The 20,100-nt window shown below is 44.8% G+C and overlaps 1 protein-coding gene across 1 annotated transcript in view; it reads left to right on the forward strand.

Moving 5' to 3' along the window:
• PEPD (peptidase D) overlaps positions 1 to 20,100 on the forward strand; it is a 331,359-nt gene that overhangs the window by 14,774 nt on the left and 296,485 nt on the right. The window contains exons 2-3 of the mRNA XM_063945985.1: positions 7,325 to 7,508; positions 8,887 to 9,014. Coding sequence (XP_063802055.1) covers positions 7,325 to 7,508; positions 8,887 to 9,014 — 312 coding nt within the window. The remainder of the gene's footprint in view (positions 1 to 7,324; positions 7,509 to 8,886; positions 9,015 to 20,100) is intronic.

Below are 20,100 nucleotides of genomic sequence, written 5' to 3' on the forward strand. Positions count from 1 at the left end.
ATTGACTTTTTTTTTATCAGAATACAAAGATCCTATATATCAGGCTGTAGGTATAAAATAAATCTGCAAGGCATGTACAATATAAAACAAATATAAAATTAGTTCTCTATAAATGTCATGCATTATCATATAGAACACATCACACATTAAAAGCCTAAGAATTCGAGTAATGTTAATCAGAGTCTGTATAAAATATGAAATATCCACAGAAGAGAGAGAAAAAAAAAAAAGGAAAACCTCAGAAGTGAGAGAAAAAAAAAGAAAAGAAAAGAGATAACTGAGAGAAAGGAGAAAGAGAGAAAGAAAGAGGTTCGCTCCTCCCGTCCCCCAGGGCCGGAGTGGGAACACCCAACAAATTAGAGAAAATTCAGTAGATCCTAGTGAGAAGACTTATAGTGGTCGGATTCTTTATATGTCATCTAAGGGTTCCATGTAGCTATAAAAAATTTGTTTCTCCTTTCTAATGTTGAAATAAGGTCCTCCATTGCCATATAATGTTCTAAGCGAACTGCTGGCATTTTTAATACATCCCGTTATATGTGTGGCCCTAACTAATTGTAGCGCTTTGAGTGAGGCTACCATTGTCCCAGATGCAGCGATTGGCTAGATAATCTAGCAGCACTCCTTAACTTAAAAATAAAAAAAAGTGTCTAAAATTTCAGGATTTAATTCTTTTTTTTTAATAATAGCTTTCACCTTTTATGAATGTGAATTATATTTTTAAATGAAAGCCGCGGAGTCCTTCGGGTCATTCTGTATTTTATTAAGTATAGGAAGGCAGCGGAGTATCTTTCTCTCAATTTGTAACACTTCCCTATAAGCATTTTGCAATATTTCATGCGGTTAGCCTTTATCCCTAAATGACTGCAGAAGAACTTGCTCAGAAACCTCTGTGTCAGTCATGCATTGTAGTCACGCTCTCATCAGCTGGCCGTTAGCGAAGTTTCTCTTCCATAGTGCAGATCAGTCACCGCGGTAATACAGTCATTACTGATTATTTTTTTCTGTAGTAAGTATCTGTAACAATTGATGCATTGACCACAGCCAGGGTGATATTTATAAAGTTAATGTGAGTAGCGTGAAGCGTTCTGGGGAATTTACAGTTGTTATCGTTGGTGTTAAGGAAACATGTAGAGGATACGCAAAAAACAACAACGGGGTAGATGTATTAACCTGGAGAAGGCATAAGGAAATGATAAACCAGTGATAAATGCAAGGTGATAAACACACCAGCCAATCAGCTCCCAAATGTAAATTAACAGTTAGGAGCTGATTGGCTGGTGCATTATCACCTTGCACTTAGCACCGCTTTATCACTGGTTTATCACTTCCTTATGCCTTCTCCAGGTTAATACATCTACCCCATAGTTCTCTGCCTTAAAGTAGTTGGTTTGCTCCAGTTAGGCCTTTCCAGATGTATTTTTGCTTAAAATACGTAAACCTTATATAAATGAACCAATATGGGAGCAAAACTACTGCCCATGGCAGGACCCAGCGCCTTTAAATTATGATCTGAATCCAGTAAGCGGCCTTCCAGCTGCTGTAAAACTGCACATCCCAGCATGCCCTGCCACAGTATTGCCCCACCTGCAGTGCAGCATGATGTGACCCAGGTGCAGAGTTACCCGCTGTTTTTGCTTTACTCCTATCTCTAAATCTGGTCCAGTGTTAGCAAATGATTCACGTACCCACTTAACGGCTTCCTAATTGCTATTGATATATTATCTTATTGAAACTGCTTAGTCCTTATTCTGCAGTTGCACGCAATGCTCATGTTCCGAGATGAGCAATATATATATTCTTTTTGTGATACTGCGCATGCTTCACTAAATTCGCCTGGAGCATGCGTAACGCAGTGTGTACGCATGTGCAGTTGCGATTCAGCCGACACAGGGGTATATTTACTAAGCTCCCGATTTTGACCGAGATGCCGTTTTTTCTTCAAAGTGTCATCTCGGTTAATCTCGGTCATTTACTAAACACTAATCACGGCAGTGATGAGGGCATTCGTAATTTTTTGCTAGTTCAGGTAAAAAATTACGAATGAATACACCATCGGTCAAAACGCGGCTGTTTAAGTATGAATCTCGGTCATTTACTAAGAAGTGCAAAGCAAAAAAAGAACAAACACTGCCGTGAAAAATTACAACTCGTAAAAAAGTGCTAAAAAAAAACAGAACTTTTTTTTTTATTCGTGTTTGGATAGGCATGCACGGATCCATGAGATCCGTGCATGTATATCAGTGGGAAGGGGTGGGAAAGTGCTTATTTTTACAAAAAAAATTGCGTAGGGTCCCCCCTCCTAAGCATAACCAGCCTCGGGCTCTTTGAGCCGATCCTGGTTGCAGAAATATGGTGAAAAAAATGACAGGGGTTCCCCCATATTTAAGCAACCAGCATCGGGCTCTGCGCCTGGTCCTGGTCCCAAAAATACGGGGGACAAAAAGAGTAGGGGTCCCCCGTATTTTTAAAACCAGCACCGGGCTCCACTAGCTGGACAGATAATGCCACAGCCGGGGGTCACTTTTATATAGTGCCCTGCGGCCGTGGCATCAAAAATCCAACTAGTCACCCCTGGCCGGGGTACCCTGGGGGAGTGGGAACCCCTTCAATCAAGGGGTCCCCCCCCCCAGCCACCCAAGGGCCAGGGGTGAAGCCCGAGGCTGTCCCCCCCCCATCCAATGGGCTGCGGATGGGAGGGCTGATAGCCTTTGTTGTAAAATAAAAGATATTGTTTTTAGTAGCAGTACTACAAGTCCCAGCAAGCCTCCCCCGCATGCTGGTACTTGGAGAACCACAAGTACCAGCATGCGGCGGAAAAACGGGCCCGCTGGTACCTGTAGTACTACCACTAAAAAAATACCCAAAAAAACACAAGACACACACACCGTGAAAGTATAATTTTATTACATACATACACACATACATACATACTTACCTTAAGTTCCCACGCAGGTCGGTCCTCTTCTCCAGTAGAATCCAAGGGGTACCTGTTGAATAAATTCTACTCACCAGATCCAGTGGTCCAGGCTCCTCGGCAAATCCAGGGATAATCCACGTACTTGAATAAAACAAAAAAACGGTTGCCCGACCACGAACTGAAAGGTGACCCATGTTTGCACATGGGTCACCTTCCCACGAATGCCAGAAACCCACTTTGCCTTCTGGCTAAGTGGGTTTCTTCAGCCAATCAGGGAGTGCCACGTTGTGGCACCCTCCTGATCAGCTGTGTGGTCCTGTCCTCACTGACAGGCAGCACGCGGCAGTGTTACAATGTAGCGCCTATGCGCTCCATTGTAACCAATGATGGGAACTTTCTGCTCAGCGGTGACGTCACTTTAGGTCAACCGCAGGGCAGAAAGTTCCCATCATTGGTTACAATGTAGCGCATAGGCGCTACATTGTAACACTGCCGTGTGCCGCCTGTCAGTGAAGACAGGAGCACACAGCTGATCAGGAGAGTGCTACAACGTGGCACTCCCTGATTGGCTGAAGAAACCCACTTAGCCAGAAGGCAAAGTGGGTTTCTGGCATTCGTGGGAAGGTGACCCATGTGCAAACATGGGTCACCTTTCAGTTCGTGGTCGGGCAACCGTTTTTTTGTTTTATTCAAGTACGTGGATTATCCCTGGATTTCCCGAGGAGCCTGGACCCCTGGATCTCGTGAGTATAATTTTTTCAACAGGTACCCCTTGGATTCTACTGGAGAAGAGGACCGACCTGCGTGAGAACATAAGGTAAGTATGTATGTATGTATGTGTGTATGTATGTAATAAAATTATACTTTCACGGTGTGTGTGTCTTGTGTTTTTTTGGGTATTTTTTTAGTGGTAGTACTACAGGTACCAGCGGGCCCGTTTTTCCGCCGCATGCTGGTACTTGTGGTTCTCCAAGTACCAGCATGCGGGGGAGGCTTGCTGGGACTTGTAGTACTGCTACTAAAAACAATATCTTTTATTTTACAACAAAGGCTATCAGCCCTCCCATCCGCAGCCCATTGGATGGGGGGGGACAGCCTCGGGCTTCACCCCTGGCCCTTGGGTGGCTGGGGGGGGGGGACCCCTTGATTGAAGGGGTCCCCACTCCCCCAGGGTACCCCTGCCAGGGGTGACTAGTTGGATTTTTGATGCCACGGCCGCAGGGCACTATATAAAAGTGACCCCCGGCTGTGGCATTATCTGTCCAGCTAGTGGAGCCCGGTGGGTTTTAAAAATACGGGGGACCCCTACTCTTTTTGTCCCCCGTATTTTTGGGACCAGGACCAGGCGCAGAGCCCGATGCTGGTTGCTTAAATATGGGGGAACCCCTGTCATTTTTTCCCCCATATTTCTGCAACCAGGATCGGCTCAAAGAGCCCGAGGCTGGTTATGCTTAGGAGGGGGGACCCCACGCAATTTTTTTGGGGATTTTACATTGTTTAATTAAAAAAAAAAAAAAAAAAGAACCCCAGCACGGATCACACAGATCCGGCCGAGATTGATTGTAAAAAAAAAAAGGCAGTGTTTTGCTAATCACTGCCGTAAAATTAGGAAAAAAAAACCGAATGACATCGACATCGGAAGAAAAGAAAAACACGAATACGACAGCTTAGTAAATCCATCGTAATAAATTCAAAAAGTTGCAGTTTTACACTCTCGATGTCATTCGTGATTGAACTTTGACCTATTTTCGGAAATTACGAATCTTAGTAAATATACCCCACAGTATCAGAAATGTGCTGGGAGGTGGCTTGCACAGTCAGACGCACGGCTGTAGATCAGGGGGAGGGCTGGTACCGCCATTAAAATATAGGCGCAAACATGACTATGCCAAAAGCCGGTAAAGCGGTAGTTTATCCCTCTCCACTTTATCTCTCTCCAAGGCTTGGTACATCTGCCCCTTAAGATCGAAAAATCTTATATATATATATATATATATATATATATATATATATATATATATATATATTATGTGTAACCTGCAGAGTTGATGCAATTTTGATACATATTTGGAAGTCGTCTTTTTTGCAGAACCTCTCTCACCTTAAGATGTTTATTACTCTGCAAAGTGCAGCATCGTAATGTTATTGCGGCCGGTAATATTTCTGAGCACGCTTTCCGAGACTCGTTCCTTTCTAGAGGTTTGTTTCTTTAGTTTTAAAAGCACAAATGTTATGTTTAAGTTTGGCCATTTGGCGCAGGACGTAGCCTTGTTCCATTCACAGTACTAAGCACGCTGCGCGCTATAAGGTCTGACATTACAGTGTCCTGTCTCGGCTTGTTCCTGAGGCGGGCTGTAAATTGCAAAACCCAGATACAAGAGGAAAGTTCCTGGATTAAAAGGTTACAGATGTACTGGCTTAATGACAAGAGCGACACATTTTGACACCGCAAAAAAAAAGAAAAAAAAAAAGACACATATACAATATATTATACGTAATGAAAGAAGCTCTAATATTGCGCTCATATTCGGAAAATATTGTTCAGAAAACTCAATCTCGTCCCGTTTGGAGCTTAAAATTCTTGGCTGGGTATATTTATGAAAAGTATGGGTTTATAGAAGTGGAGATGTTGCTATAGCAACCAGTCAGACTCCATCTTCTAGAACACGGGTTCTCAAACTCAGTCCTCAGGACCCCACACGGTTCATGTTTTCCAGGTCATCTGGAAATTTTTGCAAAGGGACAGTTGGTCATACACAGTCCTCCTGCCGGGTGACATGGAAAACGTGAACCGTGTGGGGTCCTGAGGACCGAGTTTGAGAACCACTGTTCTAGAAGGTGCTAGATAAATAAGTAGAATCTGATTGGTTGCTGTGGACAACATCTTCTTGTTCCGTAAACCCGCACTTTTGTAAATATACCCCTCAAAGTCTAATAAAAACCTCACCTAAACTGAAGTTCACTTACAATGACGTCACCTGGGTGCTTTTTGCAGGAACCTGATGTATAAACCTCTCCTTTTGGTAGCGCCTAGATCCTCTTCGCTGATAGGACTTTTCCCATCATGCACTGGGTCAACGTTACCATCTATTGGGAACAATAACCTGTGTCGCGCAGAACGAGCCACCGGGCCCGAAGCACAGTGAGCCAAGCAAGCCCGCAAAGGTATCATTGAGCTTAAATAAAAGAAAATAGCCTACAAGTAACCTAGATTTGAGAGAAAATAGAAATGCTTTAAGGGCATAAAAGAACTTCCGCCCTCACCTGATGTCACATCCTGGTCCTATCGGCGAAGGGGATATAGATGCAATCCTTGTAGAAGCAGCTAACGCCCTAGTACTATGGCTCTACCAACTCTAATGAAGGAAAGAGACCAGAGACACTAGGAAACAGAAGGAAGGGGGGTGGCGTGGGGATTTCAGCCAGGCCTGGAACAGCTAAAGCAAATGATTGTGCTCTTCCATAATACAATTCCGGGCAAGGACAGCTTGCTTTCTACAGCTTAAATGTTTAATTAAAGCCTATCGGTGCCATATGCAGTGGGAACATTTGTGGGTCCTGGCTGCCGTTCCTATAGATCCACATGCTGCAATGATCCCTGTGTCTGTATACGACACAATCCTTGTTTTATATAATACTTGCTGTTCTACCCGTTCTGCGTACGGGAGTTTCTGATTGTCACTGTTGTAAATATAAACGAGCGTTAAAAATCTGGTAAATCTATAGAGATGTAAATTTGAGACGTCTTAATGTAAGTAAATATTAATCCGTGGTTCTTGGCGTTACCTGAGGAGCGTCCGCAGCAGATACGCTAAAAAGTGACAGCGGTGTTTTGCAGTTTATTAAATTCTACACACTGGCGGTGCGGTCCATATTTTGATCCGATTGTCCGTTTGGGTGTTATCGTTCACGCAACGCAAACCACGCATCAATAATGACGTCATTATGTCAACCCCCTATTTATCTCCTTAGGGGAGGTTTATTAAGATTCTGATTACATAGTTTTCCTATTTCCCACCTGCAGAATACCTATAATTTGTGTATGTATATTTGTGTATATATATGTGTGTGTGTATGTATGTATATGTGTGTGTATATGTATATATGTGTGTGTATATGTATATATGTGTGTGTATATGTATATATGTGTGTGTGTGTATATATATATATATATATATATATATATATATATATAATGTATATATGTGTGTGTGTATGTGTGTATGTATATATATATATATATATATATATATATATATATATACACATACACACACATACACACACACACACACACACACACACACACACACACACACACACACACACACACCATATCACACCCCTCGTCTCTCTTCGTTTGCCTGGAATATTCAACAACCCTTTGTTTTTTCTCCGCTACAGACCGTCGTTTTGGCTCGGGAACGAAACGCTGAAAGTTCCAGCCGCCCTGTTTGCCCTGAACAGGAAACGCCTCTGTGATAGGCTGCGGAACAACCGAGATGTTCCCAAGTCGTCCATTGTGCTGCTGCATGGAGGAGAGGAGACCAACAGATACTGCACGGACACCGGCGTCCTCTTCCGACAGGTGACGTCTTATGCTCGCTGCGTAGATTTGCGCTTGTGCCTCCGTTTCTTGTATAGTCAGGATGAAGCGTCTTTGTGGAAATCCGGTGGGATCCGCAGGCCCTGTACGAATGGTATCTGCTGGCGATCTTTGCTGCAGTTGCGCCAAATCGCCCCTCTCAGTGTGCCAGGTCTCGTGAGACTCTGCTAGCGCCGGGTGTCTTTGTCGCTACGCAATGTGACTAGGACGCCCCAGGAGACTGTTAGACATGCGGCGCTTGTATATATCCGTGTCCGACTGAGTCTCTGAATCTGTATACGAAGTGCTACAGTGTAGCAGCCGCAGCTTTTTTCCAAATTCTGTTCCGCTCCGTATACAGTCTCCGTCACACACAAAATACAAGTACTGCAAATCAAATGAATCCGCATTCTCCTTGTGCGCCCGTAAGACGCATTTTTGCCACAAAAAGACCACCATTATTAGCGGAGTTTAACGGGACCTGTCCGCTCCCTTGCGCCAGGCACCTCTCGCTGCGTGGCGTATTGAGACCAGATGCATTGAGGACACATCCGTAGCAGTCAGATTTAAAGCGTCCGTTTTTACAAAGGCAAAACCAACCTCGGCCTGCCCCTTAACAAGCGTTGCTGCTTTAAATGTGAACGCTAACTCGCCCTAACCTCTGCTCTGTGAAAATCCGCTGCCTGTTACATTTGGTAATAAGCAGCAACAGAAGCGCTACACGTAAATCCCATACGTTTCCTATTGGGTTAGTTTAAAAGCAAATCTCTACAGCACTGAAGGAGAAGCTTGTGTTCTGAAAGATAGATATTCTGTAATAAAACAGGATCGGGCTTTGGTCATCCGGGAATCGACGAACCAATTCTCATACACCGTGTATTGCTGCAGGGTAGGTTCAATATAGTTCTTCCTGTGGAGGCGGCCATTGTGTGGGCGAAAGTATTCGTACAGGAAGGATGCACCCTATCGCTCCTAATGAGTGGATAGGATATGGTCTGCCAAAAATGAGTCTCGCCCGCAGAATGTATACCTCCACATTGTGCAGATGATGGGCACAGTATATAGTGATGGGTACAGTATATATTGATGGATACAGTATATATAGTTGATGGATACAGTATACAGTAGAGCCAGCGGGCCACATTGCTTCTGTCCAGCCTTGTGGGGATTACACTGATGAGACCATGAGGTAAATTTACTAAGATGGGAGTTCTATTTAAGATGTGATGTTGCCCATAGCAACCAATCAGATTCCAGGTATTATCTTCTAGAACGTGCTAGATAAATGAGAAGGAGAATCTGATTGGTTGCTATGGGCAACATCCCATCTTAGTAAATTTACCCACATGTCTCAGAATTGGTATTTCTTTGCTTTCCTCAGGAATCCTTCTTTCACTGGACGTTCGGGGTGACCGAGTCGGGCTGCTACGGAGCCATCGATGTCGATACAGGAAAATCTATCCTCTTTGTGCCGAAACTTCCGGAGAGCTACGCTGTGTGGATGGGGAAGTAAGTTACCGGCACGCCGCTGCTGCTTGGTCTAAGGTCTCTTCCATAGAAGGGGATAGGCTGGAGCTGAGCGTAGACAGTAAGCTGTCAGTGGGTTGTAGCCAATCAGAGTCGTTTATGCCCGTCACATGGGGCGGTGCAGCTCCCATTGCCACAGTACACCTGTGATTGTAGTGTTTGTGCTGTCTGTTATCCATATATAATGTGTCTCTCGTTGTACTGCTGTATGGTTATTGAGGGAGAACAAAATGGCTGTTGCTTACAGTCAGGTCTACACAGTAAGACGCTTCCTTTTCATGTAATTTGGACCTTTATTTGTTATTATCCTGGATTTGTCGGTGGCAGAACTACTAATACCCTAGGGGGGTGCAAATGCTAAGGGGCCTGGAGGTCAGGGTCACCCTCCGGAAGCTCCCATTCTGCTCTCCCAAAAGAGCTGACCTTTCTGAGCATTCACCGGGTTTTACCGCCATTGTTGCGTCCTCCCCCCAGTGTTGCTGTGCGGCCCGGCAATGCGTTTCCATCCCCACAAGTGTTTTCTATGGCTGCATTCATAATCCAGTGTACGGAGCCTCACTAGGCACTCGCTGTGCCTCGGTCTCCTGCCAGACTCACTCAGGGGCGTACCACTGCACCCCCTTACAACGCTTGCATCCGCCATCGCACTGTGCATGCGTCTGGGTGGTCACCGGGTGGAGGCGCAGAGCAGATTTGGCCGCAGGGATTGTGTGTTTTAGTGGGTGCTACTAGCAGGTATCTGGGGTGGCTAGGCAGATGACTGGTGTGTCGCTCACAGCAGCTGCGTCTATTGACGCACAGCCGCTCACACAGCGCGCAATTCTCAGATGGAGAAACTGCGCCTGACCACGGGCTGATGCAAGCTACCATGGCGCGTTCAAAGTCGCAACAAGATGGATTTGCACCGCTGCAAGTGGGCGTCGCACTTTGAACAATATACAAAATTGGCCGCAGCACTATAGCATAAATGAAGACAAAATACACAGACATATTGGTGAATAGCACGATTTGTTCGATGCTCGATTTTTATTTTTTTATTGTACTGCACTACGGGAACCTTTTTAAGTTATTTATTTTATTTCATTGTTTTAAATCTTTAGGATTAATTATAATTATCACTGTAGTGTGCAATATTCATTTCTGAGATGTTTGCGGTCCATTTGCCTATTTAAGTAAAACTTTTTATCTATAGTCGTTAACGAGGGCGTTGGGTTTGAGGCCGCCTTATAAAAGCCTGTAGAGTCTGGCTTGAGCTATACAACATCCAAATATAGATCAGATGTCCAGGGTTGAATTTGTACCGGCGCACTGTCCTTGTCACGGCGGCATATTTTCTGGAGTTAAATTGACATTATATTTCATGTTTTCCAATACACCTGGCTAATCTGAGGTCGGTCTGGAAAACCTTGACATTTCCTGCAAAAAAAATTAGACTCACAGAAACCCCCACTAGGATTTCACTTAGGAGCGCGGTATAATGTCACGGCCATCGTCCCGTGTCTGCTTATTGCGCAGGAGGGGTGGGGGCTGGTCACGCTTAATATTCTTAATACAGTACCAAGTTAGAAGCTTGCAATGCAAAATAGTAACACAGTCAGGTGGCATTTAAGGAGGCTGTGCGCCTCATTTTAGTTTATTGCTTTGTAACCACGGCAACCCAGAACTGTGGGTCCCATCATCCAAATTTGATCCTTGTCCTGCCTCTCCTTGGGAGATGAGTTTGAAAAATGTTCTCTTTCAACGCAATAGATAACTCGCTAAGTTCAGAACAAATATATTTTACAATGTGTTGAGGTGGTTAAAGCAAATAAATGTAATAAGACATAACATTTTACCATGACGGTGGTGTCGCCACCCCCTGCCCTCCCCCGATAGATGACCCCATTACGGGCAGCCCTGTCCGTTCCTCCTTTTAGTTATGTTAACCTTCTGTGTATTTCGTCCATCTGGTATATTTTGTTTAGTTTTCTCTTCTTTTCTTTTTTTTGTTACTTTTTTTTTTTCTTGTTGCTTTTCTTATTAACCTATTTTTCTCTGACGTCCTAGTGGATGCTGGGAACTCCGTAAGGACCATGGGGAATAGCGGCTCCGCAGGAGACTGGGCACAAAAGTAAAGCTTTAGGACTACCTGGTGTGCACTGGCTCCTCCCCCTATGACCCTCCTCCAAGCCTCAGTTAGATTTTTGTGCCCGACCGAGAAGGGTGCACACTAGGGGCTCCCCTGAGCTCTTAGTGAAAGTTTAGTTTTAGGTTTTTTTTATTTGCAGTGAGACCTGCTGGCAACAGGCTCACTGCATCGAGGGACTAAGGGGAGAAGAAGCGAACTCACCTGCGTGCAGAGTGGATTGGGCTTCTTAGGCTACTGGACACCATTAGCTCCAGAGGGACCGAACACAGGCCCAGCCTCGGAGTCCGGTCCCAGAGCCGCGCCGCCGGCCCCCTTACAGAGCCAGAAGCAAGAAGAGGTCCGGAAAATCGGCGGCAGAAGACATCCTGTCTTCACCAAGGTAGCGCACAGCACTGCAGCTGTGCGCCATTGCTCCTCAGCACACTTCACACTCCGGTCACTGAGGGTGCAGGGCGCTAGGGGGGGGCGCCCTGAGCAGCAATAGAAACACCTTGGCTGGCGAAAATACATCACATATAGCCCCCAGGGCTATATGGATGAATTTTAACCCCTGCCAGATTCCACATAAAAGCGGGAGAAAAGGCTGCCGAGAAGGGGGCGGAGCCTATCTTCTCAGCACACAGGCGCCATTTTCCTTCACAGCTCCGCTGAAAGGACGTCTCCCTGACTCTCCCCTGCAGTCCTGCACTACAGAAACAGGGTAAAAAAGAGAGGGGGGCACTAATTGGCGTAATAATTACAAATAGCAGCTATAAAGGGAAAAGCACATTTTATAGTGGTATTCCTGTATATATATATATAGCGCTCTGGTGTGTGCTGGCATACTCTCCCTCTGTCTCCCCAAAGGGCTAGTGGGGTCCTGTCCTCTGTCAGAGCATTCCCTGTGTGTGTGCTGTGTGTCGGTACGTTGTGTCGACATGTATGAGGAGGAAAATGATGTGGAGGCGGGGGAGATGTCACCCCCTAGGGAGTCGACACCTGAGTGGATGATCTTATGGAAGGAATTACGTGACAGTGTCAGCTCTTTGCAAAAAACAGTTGACGACATAAGACAGCCGGCTACTCAGCTTGTGCCTGTCCAGGCATCTCAAAAGCCATCAGGGGCTCTAAAACGCCCGTTACCTCAGATGGTAGATACAGACGTCGACACGGATACTGACTCCAGTGTCGACGGGGAAGAGACAAACGTGACTTCCAGTAGGGCCACACGTTACATGATTGAGGCAATGAAAAATGTTTTACATATTTCTGATAATACTAATACCACTAAAAAGGGTATTATGTTCGGTGAGAAAAAACTACCTGTAGTTTTTCCTGAATCAGATGAATTAAATGAGATGTGTGATGAGGCGTGGGTTTCCCCCGATAAAAAACTGATAATTTCTAAAAAATTATTGGCATTATATCCTTTCCTGCCAGAGATTAGGGCGCGTTGGGAAACACCCCCTAGGGTGGATAAAGCGCTCACACGCTTGTAAGAACAAGGGCTCTACCCTCTCCTGAGACGGCCGCCCTTAAGAATCCTGCTGATAGAAAGCAGGAAGGTATCCTAAAATGTATTTACACACATACTGGTGTTATACTGCGACCAGCAATCGCCTCAGCCTGGATGTGCAGTGCTGGGTTGGCGTGGTCGGATTCCCTGACTGAAAATATTGATACCCTAGACAGGGACAGTATATTATTGACTATAGAGCATTTAAAAGATGCATTTCTATATATGCGTGATGCACAGAGGGATATTTGCCGACTGGCATCAAAAGTAAGTGCGCTGTCCATTTCTGCCAGAAGAGGGTTATGGACGCGACAGTGGTCAGGTGATGCGGATTCCAAACGGCATATGGAAGTATTGCCTTATAAAGGGGAGGAGTTATTTGGGGTAGGTCTGTCAGATCTGGTGGCCACGGCAACAGCTGGGAAATCCACATTTTTACCCCAGGTCGCCTCTCAACATAAGAAGACGCCGTATTATCAGGCGCAGTCCTTTCGTCCCCATAAGGGCAAGCGAGCGAAAGGCTCCTCATTTCTGCCCCGGGGCAGAGGAAGGGGAAAAAGGCTGCAACAGACAGCAAATCCCCAAGAACAGAAGCCCTCTCCCGCTTCTGCCAAGTCCTCAGCTTGACGCTGGGGCTTTACAAGCGGACTTAGGCACGGTGGGGGCACGTCTCAAGAATTTCAGCGCGCAGTGGGCTCACTCGCAGGTAGACCCCTGGGTCCTTCAGGTGGTATCTCAGGGGTACAATTGGAATTCGAGACACCTCCCCCTCGCCGGTTCCTAAAGTCTGCTTTACCGACGTCTCCCTCCGACAGGGAGGCGGTATTGGAGGCCATTCACAAGCTGTATTCTCAGCAGGTGATAATCAAGGTACCCCTCCTGCAACAGGGCAAGGGGTATTATTCAACGCTGTTTGTGGTACCGAAGCCGGACGGCTCGGTGAGACCTATTTTAAATCTGAAATCTTTGAACACTTACATACAAAGGTTCAAGTTCAAGATGGAGTCACTCAGAGCAGTGATCGCGAACCTGGAAGAAGGGGACTATATGGTGTCTCTGGACATCAAGGATGCTTACCTCCATGTCCCAATTTACCCTTCTCACCAAGGGTACCTCAGGTTTGTGGTACAGAACTGTCACTATCCGTTTCAGACGCTGCCGTTTGGATTGTCCACGGCACCCCGGGTCTTTACCAAGGTAATGGCCGAAATGATGATACTTCTTCGAAGAGAAGGCGTCTTAATTATCCCTTACTTGGACGATCTCCTGATAAGGGCAAGATCCAAGGAACGGTTAGTAGTCGGAGTAGCACTATCTCAAGTAGTGTTACGACAGCACGGGTGGATTCTAAATATCCCAAAATCACAGCTGATTCCGACGACACGTCTGCTGTTCCTAGGGATGATTCTGGACACAGTCCAGAAAAAGGTGTTTCTTCCGGAAGAAAAAGCCAGGGAGTTATCCGAGTTAGTCAGAAACCTTCTGAAACCAGACCGGGTCTCAGTGCATCAATGCACAAGGGTCCTGGGAAAAATGGTGGCTTCCTACGAAGCGATTCCATTCGGCAGATTCCACGCAAGAACATTTCAGTGGGATCTGCTGGACAAATGGTCCGGATCGCATCTTCACATGCATCAGCGGATAACCCTGTCCCCAAGGACAAGAGTGTCTCTCCTGTGGTGGTTGCAGAGTGCTCATCTTCTAGAGGGCCGCAGATTCGGCATTCAGGACTGGATCCTGGTGACCACGGATGCCAGCCTGAGAGGCTGGGGAGCAGTCACACAGGGAAGAAATTTCCAGGGCTTGTGGTCAAGCCTGGAAACGTCACTTCACATAAATATCCTGGAACTAAGGGCCATTTACAATGCTCTAAGCCAAGCAAGACCTCTGCTTCAGGGTCAGCCGGTGTTGAACCAGTCGGACAACATCACGGCAGTCGCCCACGTAAACAGACAGGGCGGCACGAGAAGCAGGAGGGCAATGGCAGAAGCTGCAAGGATTCTTCGCTGGGCGGAAAATCATGTGATAGCACTGTCAGCAGTGTTCATTCCGGGAGTGGACAACTGGGAAGCAGACTTCCTCAGCAGACACGACCTCCACCCGGGAGAGTGGGGACTTCTTCCAGAAGTCTTCCACATGATTGTAAACCGTTGGGAAAAACCAAAGGTGGACATGATGGCGTCCCGCCTCAACAAAAAACTAGACAGGTATTGCGCCAGGTCAAGGGACCCTCAGGCAATAGCTGTGGACGCTCTGGTAACACCGTGGGTGTACCAGTCAGTGTATGTGTTCCCTCCTCTGCCTCTCATACCCAAGGTACTGAGAATCATAAGAAGGAGAGGAGTAAGGACTATACTCGTGGCTCCGGATTGGCCAAGAAGGACTTGGTACCCGGAACTTCAAGAGATGCTCACAGAGGAACCGTGGCCTCTACCTCTAAGAAGGGATCTGCTCCAGCAGGGACCCTGTCTGTTCCAAGACTTACCGCGGCTGCGTTTGACGGCATGGCGGTTGAACGCCGGATCCTGAAGGAAAAAGGCATTCCGGATGAAGTCATCCCTACCCTGATCAAAGCCAGGAAGGATGTAACCGCACAACATTTTCACCGTATTTGGCGTAAATATGTTGCGTGGTGCGAGGCCAGGAAGGCCCCTACAGAGGAATTTGAACTGGGTCGTTTCCTGCATTTCCTGCAAACAGGACTGTCTATGGGCCTAAAATTAGGGTCCATTAAGGTTCAAATTTCGGCCCTGTCGATTTTCTTCCAGAAGAAAGACGTTTGTCAAGGGGGTACTGCATATACAACCTCCTTTTGTGCCTCCAGTGGCACCTTGGGATCTCAATGTAGTTTTGGGGTTCCTAAAATCACATTGGTTTGAACCACTCACCACTGTGGACTTAAAATATCTCACATGGAAAGTGGTAATGCTGTTGGCCCTGGCTTCAGCCAGGCGTGTCTCAGAATTGGCGGCTTTATCCTATAAAAGCCCTTACCTAATTTTTCATTCGGACAGGGCAGAATTGAGGACTCGTCCTCAATTTCTCCCTAAGGTGGTTTCAGCGTTTCACCTGAACCAGCCTATTGTGGTACCTGCGGCTACTAGGGACTTGGAGGACTCCAAGTTGCTGGACGTAGTCAGGGCCCTGAAAATATATGTTTCCAGGACGGCTGGAGTCAGGAAATCTGACTCGCTGTTTATCCTGTATGCACCCAACAAGCTGGGTGCTCCTGCTTCTAAGCAGACTATTGCTCGCTGGATTTGTAGTACAATTCAGCTTGCACATTCTGTGGCATGCCTGCCACAGCCAAAATCTGTGAAAGCCCATTCCACAAGGAAGGTGGGCTTATCTTGGGCGGCTGCCCGAGGGGTCTCGGCGTTACAACTTTGCCGAGCAGCTACTTGGTCAGGGGCAAACACGTTTGCTAAATTCTACAAATTTGATACCCTGGCTGAGGAGGACCTGGAGTTCTCTCATTCGGTGCTGCAGAGTCATCCGCACTCTCCCGCCCGTTTGGGAGCTTTGGTATAATCCCCATAGTCCTTACGGAGTTCCCAGCATCCACTAGGACGTCAGAGAAAATAAGAATTTACTTACCGATAATTCTATTTCTCGTAGTCCGTAGTGGATGCTGGGCGCCCATCCCAAGTGCGGATTGTCTGCAATACTTGTACATAGTTATTGTTACAAAAATCGGGTTATTATTGTTGTGAGCCATCTTTCCAGAGGCTCCTCTGTTATCATGCTGTTAACTGGGTTCAGATCACAGGTTATACGGTGTGATTGGTGTGGCTGGTATGAGTCTTACCCGGGATTCAGAATCCTTCCTTATTGTGTACGCTCGTCCGGGCACAGTATCCTAACTGAGGCTTGGAGGAGGGTCATAGGGGGAGGAGCCAGTGCACACCAGGTAGTCCTAAAGCTTTACTTTTGTGCCCAGTCTCCTGCGGAGCCGCTATTCCCCATGGTCCTTACGGAGTTCCCAGCATCCACTACGGACTACGAGAAATAGAATTATCGGTAAGTAAATTCTTATTTTTATTTTATATTTTTACTTTTTTGTTGTTACTATTTATTTTTTTCTTGTTGCTTTTCTTATTGTTAATCTATTTTTTTTTACTTTTTTGTTGTTACTTTTTATAGTGTTACTTTTGTTGTTGTTATTTTGTATTTTCTGTTACTTTTTTTTGTTCTTGTTTGTTATTGCACATTAATATTGCACAGTAAAGTGTTGCGGATGCGTTCAAGAAAACATAACAAGAAATACACAAACTGTATTTTAACATCCATACAAACCAGTAAGTTGAAGTTGCCAAGGGGGCTCCAACCATTTGAATTATTTATAGCGTATAAGAAAAAGTTACTTTTTCTTCCTTTGATAAATACAGCAGATAATGAATCCGTTTTTTCCTAAGTGAACAAGATTTTAGCAAAAACAAGTGTTGAAATGTAACTCCCTGCGCTGGGATTACTGCGACCTCTGCATTATAACGACACTTTGAATAGACGGGTATACTAGTCACAAACGTGAGAAAATAGTTTTAGAAATAGTCATACTCCATCTGGCTTTTAGCCTTCACATATAACCCCCGCACGCCGCCTATACATCTCGCAGCACTTCCCGGGAGAGCCGTTAATTATTCCTTCCTCACACGGGGCCGTCAGGTAAGTGCGGAACGGACTAATTCCCAGGAAATAAATTAACCACTAGCTCGGTCATGCTTTTTCAATTTGTCTAATTAAAATCATGCTGCCATTTACTTCTTATTCATTTTAAATGTCAGAATGACTCAATATATTGATTGGAGAAACTCGGAGAGTACAGCATATTGCGCGACAGATGCTTCGCCGGTTCGGTTCACCGGCTCTTAATATTATTACCTTTTAAAGTGCGTGATTGGAAATGCATTCTGTGTTTTAAAATGAAGACCTGTGAATGATATTACCATTAATGTATATTTACGTGTAATCGACTAATTATGAGAGGAGTGTGATTTATGCATTCGATAAGTGGTGCTGTCAACCCACGTTCGCTAGCCTCTCATTTCCTTCATATTAAAAATGTAAATTTTTTCTTTTTTTTGGCAATGCTCAGAGGAAGTGTTGGGGACTGCTGTAACCAAAGTAACAGAGTTCTTCCTATGTTTATTCTGTTTAAGGATCGTAATGTTAATTTTTTATTTTTTTTCCCCCTTGTCTAAGACGAGCACAGCTTGAAGAGTTGATTGGAAATTATGGCAAACTGATATTTTCAGAAGTCTGTTTTTCTTACAAGAATTAGAGGGTCGGCTGAGGTTATTTCTTGCAACTTATTGTCTCTCTCTTTATAGTTGCGGCGCTCCGTTTCCGGATTACAGCCACCCCTTATTCCATATGGAAGGGGCAATTTATTGCGGTGCTTAAAGGGAAACTCTGCCCAGCTCTTAAATTGTAGTTTTAGGTGGAGGTCAGTGGGTAAATACAGGAATAAAAGACAAACCAATTATCATTATGGGAATAAATATGTTCGCCATTCGGCAAGAAGAAGATCGGTGGGACAATGGTAATTAGGGACTTTGGAGTCCTACTCAGTGGCAAACGCAGGATTTGCATGGGGGGGGGTGGGGGGTGTTTCCAGAACTGGGTGGAGCCAAGTACGGGCGTGGGGACTGAGGTGACACAGCATATGCTGGGTCCGTAAAACTAGTGTGTACGTGTATAGATAGAGATATATATAGATGTAGATAGATATATATATATATATATATATAGATATATATATATGTTCACCCAGAAAACGGCACTCACTGGTCTCACAAGAAAGTACTGGACAACGTCCTCTTAATCAACGTTTCGGGTTTATTTCAACCCATCATCAGGATACACGTAACGTTATGTGTATCCTGATGATGGGTTGAAATAAACCCGAAACGTTGATTAAGAGGACGTTGTCCAGTACTTTCTTGTGAGACCAGTGAGTGCCGTTTTCTGGGTGAACCTACATGCTTTCTGTCGACGCAGCACCTTGGCAAGCTTTACATATGGGACAGACGTGAGTGCCGACCATTGGAGTTTTTATATATATATATATATATATATATATATATATATATATATATATACACAAAATAGAGAATTCAGCACTCACCATAGCAAGCTCACTTGTCCTCACAACATCAATAAATAAATGATGGGGGTTTAGTTGGTGGATTGGCCAATGCACGGAAGCCTGCATACCGATTTTCAAGGTACCCCACCTTCATGCAGGTCCTACACTATCACAAAGCCTAAAGAATTAAAACCTGGCAACTGTATCACATATAATATAACTGCAAATATGCCCACTAGGTTTAATGTATGCCTGCCACATATCTAGTGGCTTTTAAAGGCATACTAGTCACCTGACACAGCCGATAAATTACTAAGGAGCAGCTGACACAGGTTTAGAACAATTAAGATTACACAGGGTGCATGAAAAGGAATTATATGTGATACAGTTGCCAGGTTTTAATTCTTTAGGCTTTGTGATAGTGTAGGACCTGCATGAAGGTGGGGTACCTTGAAAATCGGTATGCAGGCTTCCGTGCATTGGCCAATCCACCAACTAAACCCCCATCATTTATTTATTTATTGATGTTGTGAGGACAAGTGAGCTTGCTATGGTGAGTGCTGAATTCTCTATTTTGTATGTATTTGGGTAGGTGGCCATGGGCTGCATGCACCCCACCCTATGAGTGGTGAGTGCAGACACTGCACCCCGCTTCTGGGGTGGCGAGTGCTGTGGTTTTCTATATTTGTTTGTGTGTATATATATATATATATATATATATATATATATATATATATATATATATAGATATATATATAGAGATATATATATATATATAGAGATATATATATATATATATAGAGATATATATATATATATATATATATATATATGTGTACATACACACACACACACACACATAGCATATTTAACGTGTGTGTGTGTGTGTATATATGTGTATATATATATATATATATATATATATATATATATATATATATATACACACATAGCATATTAAACGTGTGCGTGTATATATATTATATGTATATATCATATACCATATATTTGTGTGTATATATGTATGCACATGGATATATATGTACTATAATTAAAATAAAGTGCCACCAGGTAGACAGCAGGCTGCAGAGGATGCTAGACAGCCATTAATAATACTCATGCAGCAAAAAAAAAAAAAAATGGTGGAGGGGGGTTTTTCTGGGTGCTCGGAACCCCCCCCCTGCGTGCGCCACTGCTACTTGCTTAAATTAATTTCTGTAATCATTGTAGCCAAGCAATGGGAAAAGCCACGGAAAGACGTTTTAGTTGTAGGGAGTTGTAGGCCTCTGGGAAGACCTCGCGTTGAGTACCGTGTATGGTTGGAAGTCCTGTCCCCAAAAACATAATCCAGGAAACC

Source organism: Pseudophryne corroboree, chromosome 11 (assembly GCF_028390025.1).
Source record: "Pseudophryne corroboree isolate aPseCor3 chromosome 11, aPseCor3.hap2, whole genome shotgun sequence".
NCBI classification, from domain to species: domain Eukaryota; kingdom Metazoa; phylum Chordata; class Amphibia; order Anura; family Myobatrachidae; genus Pseudophryne; species Pseudophryne corroboree.